Raw genomic sequence first — 22,813 nt, 5'->3', positions numbered from 1 at the left:
GACACATGGGTCTTGATGATATTGCAGGACGATGGCGAAATCTTCTCATTTCACCCTGCTGGCTCTGTATAAACATGCTTTTCTCCATCCAGCAGGCACTCTGAACTGTGTTTGCAGTCGGAATAATTTCATCAGTCTAATGCAGCGACACAGCTGCCCATCAGCACATATTCTGACCACACTTTACACCATTTACTGATGGCTCTAGTGCACTTAACCTCTAAAAACAAGAGAAAAGTGAACTGAGAGTGCTGTGTTCACTCTGTTGCTACGAGTCCGGTGAGAATGATTTCTAAAATGTGGGATATGGCAACAAACCCTTAAAATAAACAACGTCATCAGGCTGGAAAAAAATAAAAATAATAAAATGTCTGTTCCTCCTTCCTGTATACGCCACTACTAGGATACACATAAGTGCAGGCGTGTAGTAAAACAACAAAAGAATGGCAGTGATAAAATATTTACTTCCAAAGCTTTATTGTCGGCCGAACATATTTTAAGTTAATACTTCAAAAATGTAATAACACTTTCACAGTTCTATGGTGGTGGTTAATAGTCACATGAAATGTAGATTAACTTTTTTTAAGAAAATCTTTTTAGTTAGTGTTTTATTTTAAAATTCTTTATGAATTTTGATTTTACATTTTTATGGTTTAATTAATTTAATTAAACTCCCTACAGTTTCTTCACAAACCCCCTAAAAATATTTAGAATTTTAGAATATTTAGAATATTGCTGAATACTGGTAACATGAAATGCAGATGAACAAATAAAATATTTGATGTCTTTCAGTAAGTGTTTTAATTTGATTTTGAATATTAATATTAATTTTCATTTTACATTTTTACAATTTAATCATTCAAATTAAACTTCCTGCTGTTCCCTCACAAATCCCTAAACCAGTTTGGGAAACCAAGCTTTACATAAAACATATTTTACATTTATATTTCAATAATTTAACAAGATATTCACGTTCATGGGTCTACAATGCCAGTTAATGGTCACATGAAATGCAGGTAAACAAAATATCTGTTTGTTTGTTTTTTTCTAAACTAATTTTACATTTTTAAAACAAAAAAAATGTAAAAATTAAAAATTTAAAACAAATAGAACAACAAAAAACAACTAGATTTTTTACAATTTCTGAAGAAAATGTAAAAGTTGCATGTGCAAGGACCTTCCGATACCAAGGTATCTTCCGTTCATTCATTTTTTAATTTAATATTAAAAACAGAAAAATAAGAAAACGGTTCCTTTTTTCGTTTTTAAATTTAAAAAAAAAAAAACATGAATTATGCTTGATTTTCCGTCTTTATGCTCCTGGTTAGAAAATGAATTAATGACTTGATTATAATATAAAACGGTCCTGCTGCTACAGTTGTATCATTCTTAACCGTTTATTGCAACTTTCATCACTTTCTCATCAGACAACCAAACGAACAAATGGTTAACGGCTAACATTACCCCTAAAATATAACAATGAAAACCAATTAAAATAAAAATAGAATAATAGACCATATACTACGTTGATATGAAATAATGTCATATCTTTACATATCTATATCATTTCAACTTCATCCAAAACTCAGCTCAATAAAACAGGCGATGTGCCAAAGACGTAGGCTACGGGGTAGCTATGAGTACAGATGTGAATAAATTAATATTAAGCTATGAGAAAATAATAACTTATAACTTTTTTAATAACTTATTTCTCGCACAGGTTGCCGAAATTATGCCCATACAGAAGTAAGCCGTCTATAGGCTCTGCCCCGGTACGGGCTATTCGTTAGCCATTTGTTAGTCTGGTTTTTTGGTGAGAAAGTAATTAAATATAGTTGCAATAAACGGTTAAGAATGATACAACTGTAGCAGCAGGACTGTTTTCTGCTGCGCAGAACTGCGGAAGAACTAATGACGGCACGGTTTAATGTTTGGTTGACCAATCATCAGAAAGGGGCGTTTTATTCCCGCCCACATGCAGAGATGGAAAATTCAAGTCGTTAATTAATTTTCTAACCAGGAGCATAAAAACGGAAAATCAAGCATAATTCTTGTTTTTTTGAAAAATTGAAAAACGAAAAAAAGGAACCGTTTTCTTATTTTTCTGTTTTTAATATTAAATTAAAAAACGAATGAACGGAAGATACCCTGATTATACACGGATCGTGCAAACACGGTTTAATATTTAGGGTTAAAGGTTTGCTCAAATATAAATCAATATAGTGATGCTCTCTGTAACAACTACCACTAATGATACCAGAGAACATTCAACAGTGTTTTTATGGCACGATATCTCACAGCCCAATAACAACAGTCATTATGTTATTGTCATATGTGGTGATACGAGGAGATGTTTTTGATTGCCTTTCTATGCTGACATGATTAGTCGTCTCAGTTGACGTCAGGTGATTGGTGTGCCATAAATTACTACTGCTGACTCAAGGCCAAAGTCTGGTTACATCACAATATACCTCCAACAGCTAGTGCACAGAAGTCTCTCTAGGTCTTTTGACAAGGTTCATCTGGTGTTATCATTAGCATATGAAAACAGCAAAGAATATTGCATGCTTTAAGTAAATGCAACACTGCAAATCCTTTAAGATAAGTTTTAAACTTTAAGAAATTACTTTAATGTAGGCCATTTAACACCAGCATACAATAAAAACACTTTCCACATGGACTCAAAGTTTTTAATGGCCCAATATACTTACAAACCAATAAAGGTTTGAAGCAGGATTACCTAAATATCTCAATATAGTAAATAAAACATTCAAGATATACTGCTCAGAAGTGATACAGCAAAAAAAAAAAGAAAGAAACCTCTGTGTGCGTGTTGCAATATTGTGGGTTAATAACATGTGTGTATGTTTTGGAGAAAGTGGTGTGGGTTCCTCTACCCTAGTTATTCTGTAACTCTCACCTCGTTTGTCTTCCAACTGCTATCAAAGTCCGAATGAGTTTTTTTTTTTTTAACTCAGTCAAGGATTTCACAGCTGTTTCGAAAGCAAGACTGAACATAGAAGAGTTCAGTCTCTCTCACACCCACTTCTTACTGCGGTGACATTTTACTAACTTGCATTATAATTGTTAAAATTGTATAATATATAAAATAAGTAGTACATAAAAAGAACCAGAGCCAAAAAACCCTTTTTGATTCACTCATTTTCATAGCATTTTATCATTCTTTTTACAGAGCCAAATGCAACAGGTCTGCTGAAATGAAACAGAATGATGCAAAAGAATAAACAAAAAAGAACAAAAGAAAAAAAAAGTGACATTTAAATACTCAGAAATAAGCATTTTTTTGCACATAACAATTTTTACATAACAATAAATCACTGCCATAAGGCACGTTTCACTTACAACATAAATTACAGTATACTGTTGTAATTTATCTGTAACTTAGCGAGGTAAACTGAAGTTAAATTGTAACTACTTTACAGGTGCTGGTCATATAATTAGAATATCATCAAAAAGTTGATTTATTTCACTAATTCCATTCAAAAAGTGAAACTTGTATATTATATTCATTCATTACACACAGACTGATATATTTCAAATGTTTATTTCTTTTAATTTTGATGATTAGAGCTTACAGCTCATGAAAGTCAAAAATCAGCATCTCAAAATATTAGAATATTACTTAAGACCAATACAAAGAAAGGATTTTTAGAAATCTTGGCCAACTGAAAAGTATGAAAATGAAAAGTATGAGCATGTACAGCACTCAATACTTAGTTGGGGCTCCTTTTGCCTGAATTACTGCAGCAATGCGGTGGCATGGAGTCGATCAGTCTGTGGCACTGCTCAGGTGTTATGAGAGCCCAGGTTGCTCTGATAGTGGCCTTCAGCTCTTCTGCATTGTTGGGTCTGGTGTCTCTCATCTTCCTCTTGACAATACCCCACAGATTCTCTATGGGGTTCAGGTCAGGCGAGTTTGCTGGCCAATCAAGCACAGTAACACTATGGTCATTGAACCAGCTTTTGGTACCTTTGGCAGTGTGGGCAGGTGCCAAGTCCTGCTGGAAAATTAAATCAGCATCTCCATAAAGCTTGTCAACAGAAGGAAGCATGAAGTGCTCTAAAATTTCCTGGTAGATGGCTGCGTTGACTGTGGACTTCAGAAAACACAGTGGACCAACACCAGCAGATGACATGGCAGCCCAAATCATCACTGACTGTGGAAACTTCACACTGGACTTCAAGCAACATGGATTCTGTGCCTCTCCACTCTTCCTTCAGACTCTGGGACCTTGATTTCCAAATGAAATGTAAAATTTACTTTCATCTGAAAAGAGGACTTTGGACCACTGAGCAACAGTCCAGTTCTTTTCTCCACAGCCCAGGTAAGATGCTTCTGACGTTGTCTCTGGTTCAGAAGTGGCTTGGTAGCCCTTTTCCTGAAGGCGTCTGAGCGTGGTGACTCTTGATGCACTGACTCCAGCTTCAGTTCTCTCCTTGTGAAGCTCTCCCAAGTGTTTGAATCGGCTTTGCTTGACTGTATTCTCAAGCTTGCGGTCATCCCTGTTGCTTGTGCACCTTTTCCTACCCAAATTCTTCCTTCCAGTCAACTTTCCATTTAATATGCTTTGATACAGCACTCTGTAAACAGCCACACCTTTCAGTAATGACCTTCTGTGACTTACCCTCTTTGTGGAGGGTGTCAATGTTCGTCTTCTGGATCATTGCCAAGTCAGCAGTCTTCCCCATTATTGTGGTTTCAAAGAACAAGAGATACCCAGAATTTATACTGTAGGGATGGTCATTTATTCAAACTCAAATGTAAATATTCTAATATTTTGAGATACTGATTTTTGACTTTCATGAGCTGTAAGCTCTAATCATCAAAATTAAAAGAAATAAACATTTGAAATATATCAGTCTGTCTGTAATGAATGAATATAATACAGTGGGGCAAAAAAGTATTTAGTCAGCCACCAATTGTGCAAGTTCTCCCACTTAAAAAGATGAGAGAGGCCTGTAATTTTCATCATAGGTATACCTCAACTATGAGAGACAAAATGAGAAAAAAAATCCAGAAATTCACATTGTATGATTTTTAAAGAATTTATTTGCAAATTATGGTGGAAAATAAGTATTTGGTCAATAACAAAATTTCATCTCAATGCTTTGTTATATACCCTTTGTTGGCAATGACAGAGGTCAAACGTTTTCTGTAAGTCTTCACAAGGTTTTCACACACTGTTGCTGGTATTTTGGCCCATTCCTCCATGCAGATCTCCTCTAGAGCAGTAATGTTTTGGGGCTGTCGCTGGGCAACACAGACTTTCAACTCCCTCCAAAGATTTTCGATGGGGTTGAGATCTGGAGACTGGCTAGGCCACTCCAGGACCTTGAAATGCTTCTTACAAAGCCACTCCTTCGTTGCCGGGCGGTGTGTTTGGGATCATTGTCATGCTGAAAGACCCAGCCACGTTTCATCTTCAATGCCCTTGCTGATGGAAGGAGGTTTTCACTCAAAATCTCACGATACATGGCCCCATTCATTCTTTCGTTTACATGGATCAGTCGTCCTGGTCCCTTTGCAGAAAAACAGCCCCAAAGCATGATGTTTCCACCCCCATGCTTCACAGTAGGTATGGTGTTCTTTGGATGCAACTCAGCATTCTTTGAGTTTTTACCAAAAAGTTCTATTTTGGTTTCATCTGACCATATGACATTCTCCCAATCCTCTTCTGGATCATCCAAATGCTCTCTAGCAAACTTCAGACAGGCCGGACATGTACTGGCTTAAGCAGGGGACACGTCAGGCACTGCAGGATTTGAGTCCCTGGCGGCGCAGTGTGTTACTGATGGTAGCCTTTGTTACTTTGGTCCCAGCTCTCTGCAGGTCATTCACTAGGTCCCCGTGTGGTTCTGGGATTTTGCTCACAGTTCTTGTGATCATTTTGACCCCACGGGGTGAGATCTTGCGTGGAGCCCCAGATCGAGGGAGATTATCAGTGGTCTTGTATGTCTTCCATTTTCTAATAATTGCTCCCACAGTTGATTTCTTCACACCAAGCTGCTTACCTATTGCAGATTCAGTCTTCCCAGCCTGGTGCAGGTCTACAATTTTGTTTCTGGTGTCCTTTGACAGCTCTTTGGTCTTGGCCATGGTGGAGTTTGGAGTTGGACTGTTTGAGGTTGTGGACAGGTGTCTTTTATACTGATAACGAGTTCAAACAGATGCCATTAATACAGGTAACGAGTGGAGGACAGAGGAGCCTCTTAAAGAAGAAGTTACAGGTCTGTGAGAGCCAGAAATCTTGCTTGTTTGTAGGTGACCAAATACTTATTTTACCGAGGAATTTACCAATTAATTCTTTAAAAATCCTACAATGTGATTTTCTGGATTTTTTTCTCATTTTGTCTCTCATAGTTGAGGTATACCTATGATGAAAATTACAGGCCTCTCTCATCTTTTTAAGTGGGAGAACTTGCACAATTGGTGGCTGACTAAATACTTTTTTGCCCCACTGTATATAAGTTTCACTTTTTGAATGGAATTAGTGAAATAAATCAACTTTTTGATGATATTCTAATTATATGACCAGCACCTGTATATCAGTATACACACGGTCATTAGGTGAATTTCAATTAAAATATAAGTTATATGTACTTATACAGAAGGGGGTATACGTTAAACTGTAGTATTTTTTCTGTAAAAGATTTGTAGTAATACACTCACTGCAGTGAGGTAAATTTTGAGTTGAGTTGTAAATTATCTGTAGTTTAATTATTTAATAAAAATACACTCTAACGAGGTAAATTTCACGTAAAATAATTAAGTTATCGGCACTAAAACTGTTATTATAGTAATGTAAACATTTCACTTAGGTATAAGTTCAACTGCAGTATTTTTTCTCTAACGATATATATTAACGTACAATTAAGGTAAAATGTACAAGTTAGGTAAAATAGAATTTAAATAGTAAATTAACTGTAGTTTAACGGTTTTATAATAATATAAACACTGTAATGTGGTGAATTCTAAGTTATATATACTTAAATTGCTTTATACAGTAATGTACACATTTCAGTGAGGTATAAGTTCAACTTTTGTTATTAATCTTTAATAGTTTAACTGTAATTTACACACTGCAGTGAGGTAAATTCAAAGTTACACTGTAAATTGTGAGGTGAAAATTCAACTGAAGGCATGCTTTCAAGTGTAGTCAACTGCTTTATACGTAAACATTACAATTTGACTTATATACTTTGGTTTTAGAGTTATGTAATCATTGCAGTGAGGTGTATATTCAGCTAGTAATTTATCTCTGTAACAATTTTTTGGTAGGCATTTACATTGCAGTGAGGTAAAATGACAGTTAAGTTGTAATTTATCTGTAGTTTAACTCTATTATAACAATTTAAACACTGCCATACTACTATCTGTTGAATTACTATTATTATCATCATTATTATCATTTATACACACAGTTATGTAAACACTGCCGTGAGCTACAGTTTAACTGGAATAATGTAATGATTTTTTAGTAATGTAAACATTTCCATGAGGTGTAAATTCAACTGTAGTCATTTAGCTGTACATTTTACTGTTTTATAGTAATGTAAACATTACAATGAGGTGAATTTGACTTAAATGGTTAATTATATATACTTTAACTGTTTACAGTGTCGTAAACATAAGGAGCAGGTTTAGCTGTAGCAATTTATCTGTAAAGATTTTTTAGCAATGCATACATTGCAGCGAGGTAAAATTACAGTTAAATTGTAATGAATCTGTAGTGTAACTCTTTTATAACAATGTAAACACCGCCATACTACCGTCAGGTGAATTCTTTTTTTTTATTTATTTTTTTTATATGTTACACGACTTAGTTATGTAATCACTGCTGTGAAGTATGTTTAGAGTAATTTAACTGTTTTATAGTAATATAACATTACAATGACGTGAATTTGACTTAAATGGTTAATTATATATACTTTAACTATTTTGCAGTGTTGTAAACATTGCAGTAAGGAGCAAGTTTAGCTGTAGTAATTTATCTGTGAAGATGTTTTAGCAATGCATACATTGCAGCGAGGTAAAATTACAGTTAAATTGTGATTAATCTGTAGTTATAACAATGAAAACATCAGCATGAGGTGAATTATTTTATTTATTTATATATATTTTTTAAAATAAGTTACACGCAGTTATGTAAACACTGCTGTTAGGTATAAGTTTAGCTGGAGTAATTTAACTCTTTTATAATAATGTAAACATTAGCATGAGGTGAATTATTTTATTTATTTATCTATTTTTTTAAATACGTTACACGCAGTTATGTAAACACTGCTGTTAGGTATAAGTTTAGCTGGAGTAATTTAACTCTTTTATAATAATGTAAACATAAGCATGAGGTGAATGTGTACTTTATAATGAAGCAGACATTGCAGTAAGATAAATCAGAGTTAAATGATAGGTTTGTTTTACCTGTACGCCAGTGTCATGCATTCAAACAGGCGCGTGAGAGTGGGGTCAATGCTCAGCTGTCTGGAGCTCAACGGACCGAAACTGTAGGTCTGGCAGTCCGGTTTATTAACGGTGTCAAAGTCATAACTATCAGCATTATAAAGAGCCGCGCTTCTCCTCCTGACCGAGTCGCTGTGCGGCGAGGACACCATGAAGTGCCCGCTGTGGATCACCTGAGTCCGCCGGACCGATCCGAATCCCGCTCCGGCGTCCACACTGGGCAAGTGGTCATCCGGATCCGAATCGGACTCTGAATCCGGTCCGATCTGGTTGGGCTCTGAGGTTTCTGAGTACTCTGCCTTTGCCATCGCTGCTGATCTAGTGCTGTAACGCTGCTCAAATGCAGCCCACTGAGAAAAACGCCATCTGAGGAGGCGCGCTTCACGCTGTACTCTTACTGCATACTTAGTAAGCTGAGCTGCAGGTCAAAGATCAAGCATGATAAAAATGAACAAAACTCACTGATTAAAACGCTGCATCGTGCAGTTTCAAACTCTGACAGCCTGAGGCGGTCTAAACTCGAGCACAATTATGTAAGAGCTGATCTCCGTCCCAGCTATTGATATGCTGTGACATATTGCTATTATTAGCTGCTATTACTAGTAAGAGTCTATTTGATGAGTAAATATGTCCTAGCAACTTGCGATTTGGCTTTAAATCCCGACCTTATTTTCGAGTAAACATGCACTTTTTGTGCATATCTAGTAAAACGGATCTTAACAGTTGTTATATTTATTTAATAAAAATAAATGAGAAATCGTGTATACTTAGTATAAATGTTGTATTTTTATTATATTTATTTTATTTTTATAATTAAAAGTATTTTTCACGCAAATAAAAGGTAACATTTTATAAATAAGGTACTGATACGGAATAATGTGTGTATGACAAAAGGTCAAATAAAATCATATGTAATAAAATGAAAATAAAAGACATATTATTTGAAATGTTTATTTTCATTTCTATATTTATTTTAAGATGAATAGGCTATAGTTTATCACAAAGACAAAAATAACTAGCTATAAAAAAAGTATAAAAAAATCGTAACAATCTTAATTTAAAAAAATAAACGAATTTAAGTTAAAATATATATATATATATATATATATATATATATATATATTTAAATGAACCTAAAATATACAATAAAATAATAATAATAATAATAATGTTATAGTATATAATAATAAATAAATATTTTATATACATAATAAATAACGTGGAGAGATTACGGACTACAAATCCCATGAGCGCTGCAGGAACATCCGGTTGTGTGGGACGTAAGCGGAAGGTTAAAAGCCGCTGATTGGCGACCAGCAGCTGGTGTTGTTTTCGTGATTTGCTCGAAGTGTTTGTAGTTTAGTCAAATCATGGACGCGCTACAGAGACACAGATCCTTGTACAAAGGCACGACTCCACCATGGAAAGAAACATACCGGAAGGTAAATAATGTCGTGTTTGCTCGCTTCTGTGCTGAGGAATGTTGCGAAAGCTCACAACAACTGTCCAGGTCATGTTATAAATGAAGGAAAATCATTGTATTTTGATTACAGGACAATTACGATTAGATTTTGTTTTGAGACATTATCCCCCGCTTTCACAGACGAGGCTTAAACTAGTCCCAGGCTAAAATGCATGTTTGAGCTGTCTCAACTGAAAATATCTTGCTCTGACATATCTTAAAATACCTGTCAAGATGCACACCTTAATGCTTTCTTCTAAGGCATTTTTGTCAAAGTTGCTTAAATATCTTAATTTAACTAAGGCTTAGTCCTGGCTTAAGCTAAGCCCCATTTGTGAAACCGGGCCTAGTCAAGTCACCTTTATTTATATAGCGCTTTTAACAATACAGATTGTGTCAAAGCACTTAACATTATCAAATTAGAGGATAGAGTGTCAGTAATGTATAATGATAAGATTAAACACTCAATTTTCAGTTAAAGGCATTTCATTATTGAATTCAGAGATGTCATTGTCTAGCTCAGTTTAGTTTAAATATTATCTGTGCCTAGTAGTGTGCTCCTTTATTCCATCACAATAATGAGAATTAGTAGTTATTTCTTCCTTATGGCAATACATAATGAATATATTTACCAGTCAGAACATGGCAAAACTCTCAAAACCTTGTCTAACCAACCAAAACACTTCCCTAGACCACGAATTACTGATATTGATACATGTGTATTACTAAAAATAAAACTTTTAAAAATAAATGTGACACTGGACCACAAAACTAAGATATTCATACATCATCTGAAAGCTGAACAAATAAGCTTTCCATTGGTTTGTTATGATAGGACAATATTTGGCTGAGATACAACTATTTGAAAATCTGGAATCTGAGGGTGCAAAAAAAAAAATCGAAATATTGAGAAAATCACCTTTAAAGTTGTCCAAATGAAGTTCTTAGCAATGCATATTAATAATCAAAAATTAGTTTTGATATGTTTACAGTAAAATATCTTCATAGAACATGATCTTTACTTAATATCCTAATGATTTTTGGCATAAAAGAAAATAACCCATACAGTGTATTGTTGGCTATTGCTACAAATGTACCCGTGCTACTTATGACTGCTTTTGTGCTCCAGGCTCACAAATAATAAAATAAACACGCTGAACTTGAGAAATATTATGTGGAATGTAAATATCATCTTGCATGGTTGATCTAAATTTATTTCAACTTATATATTTATTTTAAAATTAATGTGTTTTCCATGCAAAGAACAAGTTTTGGAAACAAGGAACTGTTTTATCACATCATTATAGTGTATTTTTAAATGAACTATGAGCGGTGTGCGGTTGAGAGAGTGATGATATAACGGTGTGTTGTGTGTCTCCAGCGCTGCGTGGAGCGGTTGAAGAACAGCCGGTCGAGGTTACTGGAGAAGTTCAGACAGACGGGAGAGGATTCGGGAGGATCGACGCGCTCGCTGCTCGTGCAGGAGGTGATGGAGGAGGAATGGAGCGCATTACAGTCGTCCAATCAGAGTCTTCCGTCGCTCTGGAACGGAAACGGCATCAGAGATGTGTGTATTAAGCACTGCTTTCTACCTTTTGACATGAGAAACTCCAGTAAGGAGTTAAAATTTAAGTGATCTTTTCCACTGACACACTTTCAGCCAGTGTCTTATATTTGGCACACAAGTACTTCTCCAGTATAAAGAAATAAGCCATTTTGTTTGAAGGATACACATGATTATAAAACCTTTTCTTTTAACTTGATCTCCTCAGGATATACTTGTTTTAACATCTATATTCTTTTTTTAATTAATGCATTTTGTATTTTATCACACAGACAAAAAATTGTAACAATCTGAATAAAAATAAAGTTATCAACCTCTTTTCAAAACTTCTTCACACTCCCATACACGGTGATATAGCATACCTGTAAACACTGTGCATCTTATGCATGTGTCAGGGACATTTTCATGATATTTATTATATATTGTTAGAGTTAATGTAATGTCCATATCACCCGTTTGTAAATTGAAGTCATTCACTGAAATCTCCCTCTTCCTCTGCTCTCAAATCTGATTTGTGCTTCTGAATATTCAAACTTGGCTTGTCAAAATGCATCCGTTGATGTCGTTAAAGCTGAGTTTGAGCAGCTTTGAGACGTGATGGTGAGTAAATGAAGACCGACTGTGATTTGTGGATGATTTTCACTCCTCAGGTGTACGCCGCACAGCAGGAATATGACCAACTTTCAGCGTTTGAGGAAATTCAGCAGGAGCTCATGGCACAAGGTTACATCAGCATGTACAGTTTATTTTAAAAAAAATTATTTACCCCCCTCATATCAAGTTGCGAGTAACCTGGAAATGTGAGCAAATTTACAAATTGTGTTGAAAATGGTAAAAGTGTAGGGATTGTGTTAAATGCTGGTGTTTCACACTTGATATTTAGTCTCTGTTTTGTTTCTCTCCTCCTTCAGAGCTCTTGATTCTGGAGGAATATAACAGCAGCATGCGTTATGAAGAGCAGTATTTAAACTCTGTGTTGGAGGGAATGGAGGCGTCAGGACAGATCATATGCCCCGTGTGTCACGCGTAAGTGTTTGCCGTAAGAGATCACCTGCTAAACCGATCTTTATTAATCATGTTTATAATGTTTTTCTCTATCTGCAGGAATAATCTGACAGTCAACAGTCATCTTACATCGTGTCCGTGTGGTCTTTACGTCAACACACTTGTAAGTAGCTCCATCATTTGACTGGTCTGAATGAAGTAGAATATAGTAAATATATATTCTAGAATATAGTATAATAAAATAGAGGAGTACTAATCTTAATTTTGCATGTGACCAGTAGATGAATGGACTGGGAAATCTTGGATGAGTATATACTAACCAGTGTTATTTTAATATCGTTGAGATACTGTTGTTGTCTTTATTAATATTATGATTTAGTTTTTATTTTTCTCTCTTGCCTAGAAAGTCAGAGGGGTCGACGGTCACTGCTGTGTACTTATTAGGGGCCCTATGAAATCAGTTTTATCTTTTCCTAATAAAATTTCTCTGGAGTCCCTTTTTCACCCCACATTTTTTTAAAATTCAGATTTAATGGATTTTTATTTCTTTTTTTTAACAGTCTAATTAATTGAAATGATGAAACCTATACTTTTCATTAAAAGTTCAATAAAGCTCTTCTGGATTTCATTTTAATTACATTTGAATAATCAAAAAGCATGACTAATAAATTGAATTCATGAAATTGTAACAATTTATTAACATTTTTACAGTTATAGGGCTTTGATCATTCTGGATTTATAATTGAATACAAATGTATTACCAAAAACGGTGGTAATCAAATGAAGGCATAAAATATTAACAACTTGATTAATCTTTTAAAATGTTTTCAAATTTAACAATTATTAGTTAAAGTTTAGTATTTTATTTTTTTGCCATTTTTGTCACTTTTATTTTTTTTTTAACTTCTAGATATACATTTTTATTTTTTTTAGCTATTTTAGCATCTTGCATTAAACTACATGAAAATGGGAATTGTTGCTTTGGCAACTAGATGAAGAAATTTTTTCTTTATTTTTTCCCCACGTAACAAAAATGTGTTTTTGTTTATGGTTTACCATACTTTCTTAAGCAGTTTAATATGAGCCTCTTCTCTCATGTCTCCACAGGGTAGGAATGTTACAGCCGAGGTATTACAGAATCTACTCGAGCAGCGCATGACGGAGCACATGGAGGATTGTCTTCACAACCCCACCTTCTCTATGGCCTTCAACACTGACGGATCACCAAACCTCATGATCAGCTGCAAGGTACTCGTATGCTTTACATTCATGTCGCATAGAGTTGGGTTTGTGTATCTTGACAAATGACTCTTTAAATCAACTTGAAAGCTCATGCATGTTTTTGTTGTTTCTAGGTGTGTGACTATCTGTCTGTCGTCCTGTGAGCCGTTCATCCACACTGCAGAGAGTCTGATGGATGTTTTAAATGTTGTGAATATATTATTTCTGTGAAATAAAGAATTATTTTTAGATTCACTACCCTTATTTGAGAGTCATAATGTAAAAGTTCAGAACTGCAGATCAAACTCTTGATTTGTCTGATCTTGAGTCTGCTATTGAGTGCATTTTGTTTTAAATGCGCATGCAGCTATTTATTTATCCATAAGCTGTTCTAGACCGAATCTCAGGAAGCTGGTCAAGAACATGCTCTGGTCATTTCACCTCGAAATCAGAAATAAAGCGTATTTTAGCAAAATCATGATTTTTGTATAGTGACAAGCACTTCAAAATCTCATTTTTGTTTAAATACTTTTTGTAAGTGAAATGAAGAGTTTGTCTCATGTTGGTATTTGTTGTACTTTATAGTTGTATTTTGAATTTATGCTGATTAAAATAAACATTGCAGTAATATTCATTGAGTATCTGTCTAGCCACTATATTAATCTGACTTTGTATTCATTTACATTTTTGCATTCCAGTAATGTATATAAATGTTGCACAATGCAAAACATCTTAATGGTTTTTCTCTGTAAAATATAAAGCGTCTTTCTTTGGATTGGTTTGGGTGAATTAAAAGCTTTTTAAATATAACAAGCTTAAACATTTTTTTAATGGATCAGTCTATACTGAAGTTATTTATGCACCATTGAAAAATAATGTTGTCAAGAAGTCAAATTGATTCATTAAAATGAAATGCATAAGTTACATAATGGACAATCCTGGGTTTTTTTTTTTTTGGCTTTTAGCAACACATACTGAAATCAAGACAATCGGCCCAATATTTCCTCAGTTTTATTTCTCATGAACGTTTAGTTCACATTCTTGATTCCTGTAAACCCCAGCGATGACATCTGAAACATAACCGTGTGCCCATAACTTCAAAACATGATATAAAATTAAATACAAAACTCTTCTGCCTTCATTTTCATTCTGTCATCACATGAGCCAGACGTATCAAGTTTGCGATAAATCTAGACAGATTATTTGCATTTGACGAAAGTGCTGAGATCTTCCAGGAACTTGATGTACTCCTGATGCTCCAGGGCCGTGCTCAACTCCATCAGCTCATCCGCAAACGTGTTGTCAACGCCGCGGTCAGCCAGGAAGTCCATCAGATGGTCATACAGGGCCTAGAGAATCAGAGAGGTCAGAGGTCACTGCTGTGCATTTGTTAGAGCCCTATGCTTTTACTTCTTCACCATTTTAATTTTTATGCCTCATTAATTTAACAAAATAAAATAAAAATGTTAAAATGTAAAACATTTTTTATAATAATACGGGTCTATGAAATCCATTGTATTTTTTCCTGTTTTAATTTTTCTGGATTCCAATTTACTGGTTACATTCAATTTTAGTAATCAAAATAATCTAATTATTTGAAATACTGAAAGAGATACAATTTAACATCCATTTGTTAAAAGTTTTACAAAAATTAAATGTAATATTTTAATTACATTTTAAAAATCAAAAAGCAAGTCTATGAAATGTTTCTTTTTTTTTTTTTTTGAAATTCTGTACATAAATAAGGGTGGTTATCAAATGAAGGCATAAAAGATTAAGAATTTATAGTTGTAGATTGCATAATTTCCTTTTTTGGCAAACAAAGTCCAACACAACTGAGGTTTACTGTTAAATTAAAAAAAGGAAAATTGTGATATTCCTAAAAATAAAAAAGTTTTAAAGGGATAGTTCACCCAAAAATGAAAATTTGATGTTTAAGTGAGTTAGAGAAGTACAGTCTTCTGGGCAATTGCAATATATTTCTGTCAGAATTTCTTCAAGTTAATTCAAACATTTATTTTGACGTTGCAGTGAAGACCTTTGAGTTTCAGTGATAGTTTTTATTGAATGAAATGGTGAAACGCACATGAAGTGACTCTGATCAAACACAAGCACAGGCGTTGTTGTGTCCTTGTGTCCTTCAGTAAAGCTCTTACCCAGTCCAGAGAGTCTGTGTTGAGCGTGTAACTGGTTTCCTTCCACTCGGCGTCTCCCTCCAGCTGGAAACTGACCTCACGGATGGCGAAGATGTCACTCTCCTCCTCACCCTCACCGTGACCGGTCTGCTCAGAGACAAAGAGCTTTGGATATGATATCCAGTCAGTGAGAAATCACTCATCTTTTTCATTCTGCATGCTCTTTATGATATCTGGGCCTTCAGTCACACTAACCTAAAAATACAAGAACGAGAGAACAACAACCCACCTCATCTTCGGGGAAATGACAGTCAAACACTAGTGAATTCTTTGCTCCTGGTTTTGTCACTTCAACCACAAAGTTGGGTGTGGAGACAACTTCAGGCTAAAAAAAAACAAAACAATAAAAATGTGTTAAAAGCAGACATGATGAGGTAAAAGCAGTGGCTCTCAACCCCCACTAGAGGGCCTCAGCAGGCTTACAAGATGACTGAAAATTATTTGAAATAAACAAGCATTAAAATCAGCTAAAACAACTCATTTTAATTCACTCTCCCGAAAATTGTGCTTTTAATTTGAAGAAGCAAGATTCACACTGATATACAAGGAAGCCTGATTTAAAAGTGTGATTTCTAGACACAGTAAAATTACAGAAATTATTCATCAATTGCAGTTTGTTACGGACAGATCGTTAATGGCTGGTTTTTGTGGTAATACATCAGGCAGGACATCCAAACGCTCGACTATCATTCATTGACCTCAAATATGGCTTTTCATCTGAAAGATGCATGTAGTAGCAACTTTCAGGGCCGCTCAATATAATGTTAACCTAGAGAAACGTGTCTGAGCGGAGTGTGGAGCTGAACAGCAATCACGGCAGGACAGATGGAGGCAATGGTAAAATACTCTATTTGAACAGGTCTATTTCTAAATGAAACTATTCAAATAGAAAATATATATTCTCATATTATGTAATCTGTATGAAACATGCATAAAGGCACATCACTACTGCGGAGATGACGAGCCTCTTAAGTCAAAAACAAAGAAAGCACTAGTTTATCCATAAATTATTTAAACGTTAATGCAGTCTACTTGCTGTTTTTCCCCTGACACATTCATAATTATTATATCTGCCGGTGCGCTGTGGCAAGCTTGAGCGCTTATTAGGCTATGTAGGAAATTAAAGGCTCATTTTTATGAGTATGTGTTTATTAATAAATGTGTGACAAATAGTCGACGAATGCTTAAAATGAACGACTACTAATCGACCAGAAAAATCTCTAGTCGAGGGCAACCCTAATAAATATATATATATATATATATATATATATATATATATATATGACCCTGGACCACAACACCAGTCTTAAGTCACTGGGGTATATTTATAGCAATAGCCAAAAATACATTGTATGGGTCAAAAATAATTGATTTTTCTTTTATGCCAAAAATCATTAGGATATTAAGTAAAGATCATGTTCTATGAAGATATTTTGTAAATTTCCTACCGTAAATATATCAAAACCTAATTTTTGATTAGTAATATGCAACTTCATTTGGACAACTTTAAAGGTGATTTTCTCAATATTTAGATTTTTTTCACCTTCAGATTCCAGATTTTCAAATTCTAGTTGTATCTCAGCCAAATATTGTCCGATCCTAACAAACCATACATCAATGGAAAACTTATATATATATATTCAGCGTTCAGATGATGTATAAATCTCAATTTCGAAAAAGAACTGACCCTTATGACTGGTTTTGTGGTCCACTTTGTGGAATAGTTAAAAATAGCATTATTATATAAATATTTACAATTATTTAATAGATTATATATAAATATTTAATTAATAATAATTACTATTTTTTTTTAATCTTATAATCTCCAGAATTCAATTCTGTCATTAAGTGCTTTTGTTCCTCTATTGTGTCTGCTAAATGCACAGATGTAAATTTATATAGTGTTTACCTTCATGCTTTATACAAAATATGCCATTTTAATAATGCATTTATGACTCTGCTTACACCTTTGTTGAACTTGTGATTTCACGTTGCAACCTTAAGTTGATCAAATCACTGTTTCACAATTGTAACTGCAACAGCTTGAACAGTTTAACAACATTAGGTCATCCTGATTTCATATTCCATTATATAATAAGCTGGTGTTGTTGTTACAGTATGAATGCATTGTAAGTGTGCTGAGCTCTACCTCCTCCTCCTGACTCTTCTGCTGCGTGTGCTCAGGATCTTCCTCCAGCTGCGGCGGGATGCTGTTGTTCACGTTGAATGTGATGGTGACTCTGCCAAACACAAAATCCCACAGGATTTATTACAGCAGAGCATAAATATGATCATGGCACTTCATGAATTTGCTCAATGCATTTATTAACTCTTTCCCCACCAAACATGGAATTTTCTGGGTTTCCGTGTTTTCACTGTTATACACTATATTACGCATCTCCTGAACGAGTATAGAAAGTGCCGATCAAAAACAGAGGCGAGTAAGACGCAGAAACGAGCGATCTCATATGTAAGCATATGCATAAGAAAAATAATGCGATCATCAACACTAACCATGTATAAATGAAAGCTGCCTAATGTTACCGAGTGAAATGTCGATCCAGGAAGTGGTAGGTGGACATTTTTGCTTTGATAATATTACTGAAAATGATCCAGATGTAGTATTTGATAAAAATGCGATTTTTCCCAGCTTTTTACTCAAAATGTTTCTTTTTTTTAACATTTATTTTTAATGAAACCTACATTCAAGTGTTGATTAAAAAAAAAAAAAAAAAAAAAAAAATGCTTGAAGCTAGAATAAAATGTTTTGTTTGAAAGTATAGTGTCTGATCTTTATTTTGATGTATTGCATGTTCAGATATTCATACAAAAAAATATTCTGGGGGCCATGAAATTTTAGTGAAAATCAGCAAAAACGCTGGCGGTGGCTGGCGACTTTTTTCAAAAACACTGGCGGGGAAAGAGTTAATAAGCATTTGCTTGTGCATGCCTTGAATGCAATGCAACTGAATAGAAACATCTGGAAAATGCATAAATCTAAACAGAACTGTTTTATAAAGCAATAAGGTATGTGTGCTATATTGCATCAGCCTGGCCATCATGTTGCTTGTATCATTATTAACAGCAGGATTCTGACGGTCCAGATGAAACACACGATCCTTACTTTTCTCCGGACAGAGAGCGGATGAGTTTGGCCTCTGTGCCGTTGAGCTCGAGCTCCCAGCCGCCGGACATTTTAGGAAGAGTCTTATTCTTCTGGATCTTCTTTTCTTCTTTGATTTCATCAGTGAGAAACTCTGCAAACACTTTATCACCTGCAGAATAAAGACAGAATTAATAAAACACTCAAGACCACATACATGCATGCTCCGTTACCAACACTAGTGAACTAGTCTCGCTGGTTTAGTTAAAATGACATGCTGTTCGTCTCCTGATTCAGTCTCAAGGTCACATGTTTGACTGAAAACACAATGACACTGAATGCAAATAATTCCGGATATGTAATATTACAAAATATTCTAATTAATATTGAAACATTAATTCTTTCAATTAGTTTTTTTATTCTAACTAATTAGTCAGAAATTTAGTTTGGTGTTTTGTGTCTTTTTAACTAGTTTTTTGCTTCATAAATCATTTTTATTTCAAATTTTTTTATTTAATTCATTAATTTTTAATCATTTTCAGTTATTTTAGCACTAACTTAAATTATACACACATATACATATATATAAAATTTAAACTACTTTTTAGTTAGTGTCTATACCTTTACCACGGTACATTTTAGTTAACGTCTAACGTTATATCTTTACCATGGTATTTTTAGTTAGTGTCTATACCTTTACCACGGTACTTTTTAATTAGTTTCTATACCGTTACCATACAAAATACCTTTACTACGGTACATTTTAGTTAACGTCTATATCTTTACCATGGTATTTTTAGTTAGTGTCTATACCTTTACCACGGTACTTTTTAATTAGTTTCTATACCGTTACCATACAAAATACCTTTACCATGGTTCTTTTTAGTCAGGGTTTACACTTTTACCATAAAAATACCTTTACCAGCATAGCTTTTAGTTCGTGTGAGTGTGAAGCAGCGTTTACCCTCGGTGTGCAGACTCCCGCAGCCGCACGACACTGTGGGCAGAGCCCGCGTCGCTGTGAGCAGCCTCGGCCTGGATCCGGACGCCGCTCCGCTGTGGCTCAGGCTCCAGATGGATCTGGTGAAGCCTCTGCTGAGGCGCAGCGCGGGTCTGACGGCGGGAGCGGACGGCACGGAGCTGGAGAGCCGGGCTACGAGCTGCACCGCGCGGCTAACTGACTTCAGCATGACGGCGGCGGTGTTCGCTTGAGTTCAGATCGCGGATCACACTGAATGTTACAGACACACACGTGGGGAAGGACACCGTGACCTCAGCACTCTACACCGGAAGCGCTCGGAAGCGGAAATGAGTTAAAAGTCCTTGCACGCTGTCAACAACATAAACACGTGGTTCCCTTAACTAAAAGCTGCTTAATATAAATTTTCATATATTCTGTTGGTTTGCTTGTTGATTTTCTAGATCAGTTATGCAGCTTTGTGGAGTCTGTAGCGAACATGTTCCTAAATACAGATGTCCAGCCTGCAGAATCAGATAGTAAGTGATTTATTCATGTTCGGTAACTGCCAGTTTATACCATAAATACATTTATCGGCTCACTTTTGCTTTGGGGACAAATACTGATCAAATAACACGTTTCTTTTCCTTCTAGTTGTTCGGTGAGTTGCTTTAAAAGACACAAAGATGATGGTAAGTATCTACTTATAAGTATACAATATTATATTGACAATAATTTAGATTACATTTAAAATTTACAAATGGCTTTTATCCAAAGCGACTTACGTTGCATTCAGTGTTTACACTTTATCTCTTCATGCATTCCCTGAGAATCGAACCCATGACCTTGCCGTTGCTTGCGCCACGCTTTACTGTTTGCACTTTAAAAAACACTATTATTATTATTGTTGTTGTTTTTGATATTAGTTTATTTTGTATAGATTATTACTAATTTAATATTATAATAATTATTATTGTATGCATTTATTTTATTATTATTATTTGTTCTTAACCTACCGGACTGTCCTGAGCACCAAGTCAGAAATCAGTCAAAAACAAGCTATTAAAGCCATTATTTTTCCTTCATCTCATAGATTCGTGTCATCCAGTTAAAGAATCAGATTCAGCCTCCAGCAGCTCAACACCAGTGAACAGCGGTGAGCACATTTAATGCTTTATAGGTGATCAAGAGAACTTTTCTGTCTCCTTTTGATGATTTTGAACACAAAATGAAAAGTGAAATAAATGTTTAGTTTCAGCTGAACAGCCGTGGACTGTTGAGGATCTTCTTGATGAAGACAGTCAGACTGACAAAGTGCCATTACAGAAACTTCAGCAGCTGGGTATGAAATGATAAACACTCTATTCACATGATCTGTAATGCTGTTTTTGTGAGAGCAGTAACAGATGATTTTCATTCACGCAGGTGGTTCAGAGGCGTTGAAGGGACTGTTGAGGAACCCTCATCTCCGGCGGTTAGTGATGTCTGTGGACTCGGCTGAAGATAAAGCCAAAGCCATGAAAGACGCCATGCAGGAGCCGCTGTTCGTGGAGTTTGCTGATCAGTGCTTAAAAATTATTGAACCGACAGAAACGGAGAATGACTATGATGATGAAGAATTCTGATCGGATTGAACTGTCACATTTGGACCGATTCCTAACGCAAATGCGTCAGATTTTTACAAAAATGTTGATATAATGATGTAAAATTTGTATTACACCAATGTCTTTTGAATGCGAAAAATGTCTCAAAGGTATAGTTTACCCAAAAATGAAAATTTGCTGACAGTGTACTCACCCTCAGGCCAATCCAAGATGTAGAAGAGTTTGTTTCTTCATCAGATTTGGAGAAATGTAGCATTGCATCAGTGTCTCAGCAATGGATGCTCTGCAGTGAATGGGTGCCGTCAGAATGAGAGTCCAAACAGCTGATAAAAACATCACAATAATCCACACCACTCCAGTCCATCAGTTAATGTCTTTGGAAGCTGCGTGTTTGAAAGAAACAAATCCATCATTCCATCAAGATGTTTTAACATCAGACTGTTGCTTCTTTCCAAAATACGAGTCCTCTATCCATAATATTGCTTTCTCCAATAAAAAGTGGTCTGAATCAGGAGAGAAATCTGCACCGATCAAGCCGAAACGGCTCTAAACAAATATGTGCATTGATTTTGATGTGAGAGACAACAGGAGATGGACTTTTTTACTGGAGGAAGCATTATTATTGATTATGGACTCATATTTTGGCCAGAAGTGACGGTTTGAAGTTAAAAACGTCTTAATGATGGATTTGTTTCTTACAAACACACAGCTTTAGTCTTCTCAAGATGTTAACTGATGGACTGGAGTGGTGTGGATTATTGTGATGTTTTTATCAGCTGTTTGGACTCTCATTCTGACGGCACCCATTCACTGCAGAGCATCCATTGATGAGCAAGTGATGGAATGCTACATTTCTCCAAATCTGATGAAGAAACAAACTCGTCTACAGCTTGGATGGCCTGAGGGTGAGTATATTTTCATTTTCGGGTGAACTATTGTTTTAAGAGACAATCTTCAGAATAATGACAGCATTCACACGTTTAAAGAGAGACTGAGAAACTGGTTTTGCCATAGATGGACCCTATTAAATGTATATTTATACCTGACAAATGAACTTTTACAATAAAATTGCTCTCAAGCTTTCTAGCATTGTGTTCCAAATTATTTTTGTTGATAGTGCATGTTTTCGCAACATATTACTGAGCCTTTGTGTTATCACAGACACAGCAGTCAATAATTACATGGATTTTAGAATTAATATTCCACACTACAGAATGTG

At 35.2% G+C, this 22,813-nt stretch overlaps 4 protein-coding genes across 6 annotated transcripts in view; 2 read left to right on the top strand and 2 right to left on the bottom strand.

Moving 5' to 3' along the window:
* LOC131541519 (carbohydrate-responsive element-binding protein) overlaps window positions 1-9,053 on the bottom strand; it is a 32,578-nt gene extending 23,525 nt beyond the window's left edge. The window contains exon 1 of the mRNA XM_058777296.1: window positions 8,444-9,053. Within this exon, the coding sequence (XP_058633279.1) occupies window positions 8,444-8,790 (347 nt within the window). The 5' untranslated portion in view covers window positions 8,791-9,053. The remainder of the gene's footprint in view (window positions 1-8,443) is intronic.
* Window positions 9,054-9,765: 712 nt separating this feature from the next.
* rpain (RPA interacting protein) lies at window positions 9,766-14,547 on the top strand. Its single transcript, XM_058777109.1, has 7 exons — window positions 9,766-9,924; window positions 11,326-11,511; window positions 12,159-12,231; window positions 12,420-12,534; window positions 12,613-12,676; window positions 13,621-13,761; window positions 13,869-14,547. Exons 1-7 carry the CDS (start codon window positions 9,853-9,855, stop codon window positions 13,896-13,898), a joined length of 681 nt encoding a protein of 226 aa, XP_058633092.1. The 5' UTR covers window positions 9,766-9,852; the 3' UTR covers window positions 13,899-14,547.
* A 181-nt stretch (window positions 14,548-14,728) lies between these two features.
* Window positions 14,729-20,225, bottom strand: c1qbp (complement component 1, q subcomponent binding protein). 2 transcript variants are annotated; one of them, XM_058777106.1, is made up of 6 exons: window positions 19,997-20,225; window positions 19,054-19,204; window positions 18,079-18,169; window positions 16,159-16,254; window positions 15,891-16,034; window positions 14,729-15,083 (listed from the first exon to the last, which is right to left on the bottom strand). In XM_058777106.1, the coding sequence occupies exons 1-6, from the start codon at window positions 20,220-20,222 to the stop codon at window positions 14,934-14,936; spliced, it is 858 nt and encodes a 285-aa protein (XP_058633089.1). In that variant the 5' UTR covers window positions 20,223-20,225; the 3' UTR covers window positions 14,729-14,933. The 2 variants fall into 2 exon arrangements, with proteins under 2 accessions (XP_058633089.1, XP_058633090.1); XM_058777107.1 differs by having other exon boundaries at window positions 15,891-16,016.
* Window positions 20,226-20,314: 89 nt separating this feature from the next.
* znhit3 (zinc finger, HIT-type containing 3) lies at window positions 20,315-22,677 on the top strand. 2 transcript variants are annotated; one of them, XM_058777111.1, is made up of 5 exons: window positions 20,315-20,529; window positions 20,645-20,682; window positions 21,084-21,146; window positions 21,249-21,332; window positions 21,416-22,677. In XM_058777111.1, the coding sequence occupies exons 1-5, from the start codon at window positions 20,462-20,464 to the stop codon at window positions 21,613-21,615; spliced, it is 453 nt and encodes a 150-aa protein (XP_058633094.1). In that variant the 5' UTR covers window positions 20,315-20,461; the 3' UTR covers window positions 21,616-22,677. The 2 variants fall into 2 exon arrangements, with proteins under 2 accessions (XP_058633094.1, XP_058633093.1); XM_058777110.1 differs by having other exon boundaries at window positions 21,243-21,332.
* The last annotated feature ends 136 nt before the right edge of the window (window positions 22,678-22,813 follow it).

Source organism: Onychostoma macrolepis, chromosome 05 (genome assembly GCF_012432095.1).
Source record: "Onychostoma macrolepis isolate SWU-2019 chromosome 05, ASM1243209v1, whole genome shotgun sequence".
Lineage (NCBI taxonomy): Eukaryota > Metazoa > Chordata > Actinopteri > Cypriniformes > Cyprinidae > Onychostoma > Onychostoma macrolepis.
This window is presented reverse-complemented; position numbering and strand designations above follow the sequence as displayed.

Excerpts from the sequence above, each read along its gene's own strand:
- rpain (XM_058777109.1), top strand. The coding sequence starts at position 9,853 with ATGGACGCGCTACAGAGACACAGATCCTTGTACAAAGGCACGACTCCA. Across the intron at positions 11,512-12,158 it reads ACGGAAACGGCATCAGAGAT|GTGTACGCCGCACAGCAGGA; the intron begins GTGTGTATTAAG and ends TTCACTCCTCAG. Across the intron at positions 12,232-12,419 it reads GCAGGAGCTCATGGCACAAG|AGCTCTTGATTCTGGAGGAA; the intron begins GTTACATCAGCA and ends CTCCTCCTTCAG.
- znhit3 (XM_058777110.1), top strand. The coding sequence starts at position 20,462 with ATGCAGCTTTGTGGAGTCTGTAGCGAACATGTTCCTAAATACAGATGT. Across the intron at positions 20,530-20,644 it reads CCAGCCTGCAGAATCAGATA|TTGTTCGGTGAGTTGCTTTA; the intron begins GTAAGTGATTTA and ends TTTTCCTTCTAG. Across the intron at positions 20,683-21,083 it reads TAAAAGACACAAAGATGATG|ATTCGTGTCATCCAGTTAAA; the intron begins GTAAGTATCTAC and ends TTCATCTCATAG.
- c1qbp (XM_058777106.1), bottom strand. The coding sequence starts at position 20,222 with ATGCTGAAGTCAGTTAGCCGCGCGGTGCAGCTCGTAGCCCGGCTCTCC. Across the intron at positions 16,255-18,078 it reads AGAAGAGTCAGGAGGAGGAG|CCTGAAGTTGTCTCCACACC; the intron begins GTAGAGCTCAGC and ends GTTTTTTTTTAG. Across the intron at positions 15,084-15,890 it reads ACACAGACTCTCTGGACTGG|GCCCTGTATGACCATCTGAT; the intron begins GTAAGAGCTTTA and ends CTGATTCTCTAG.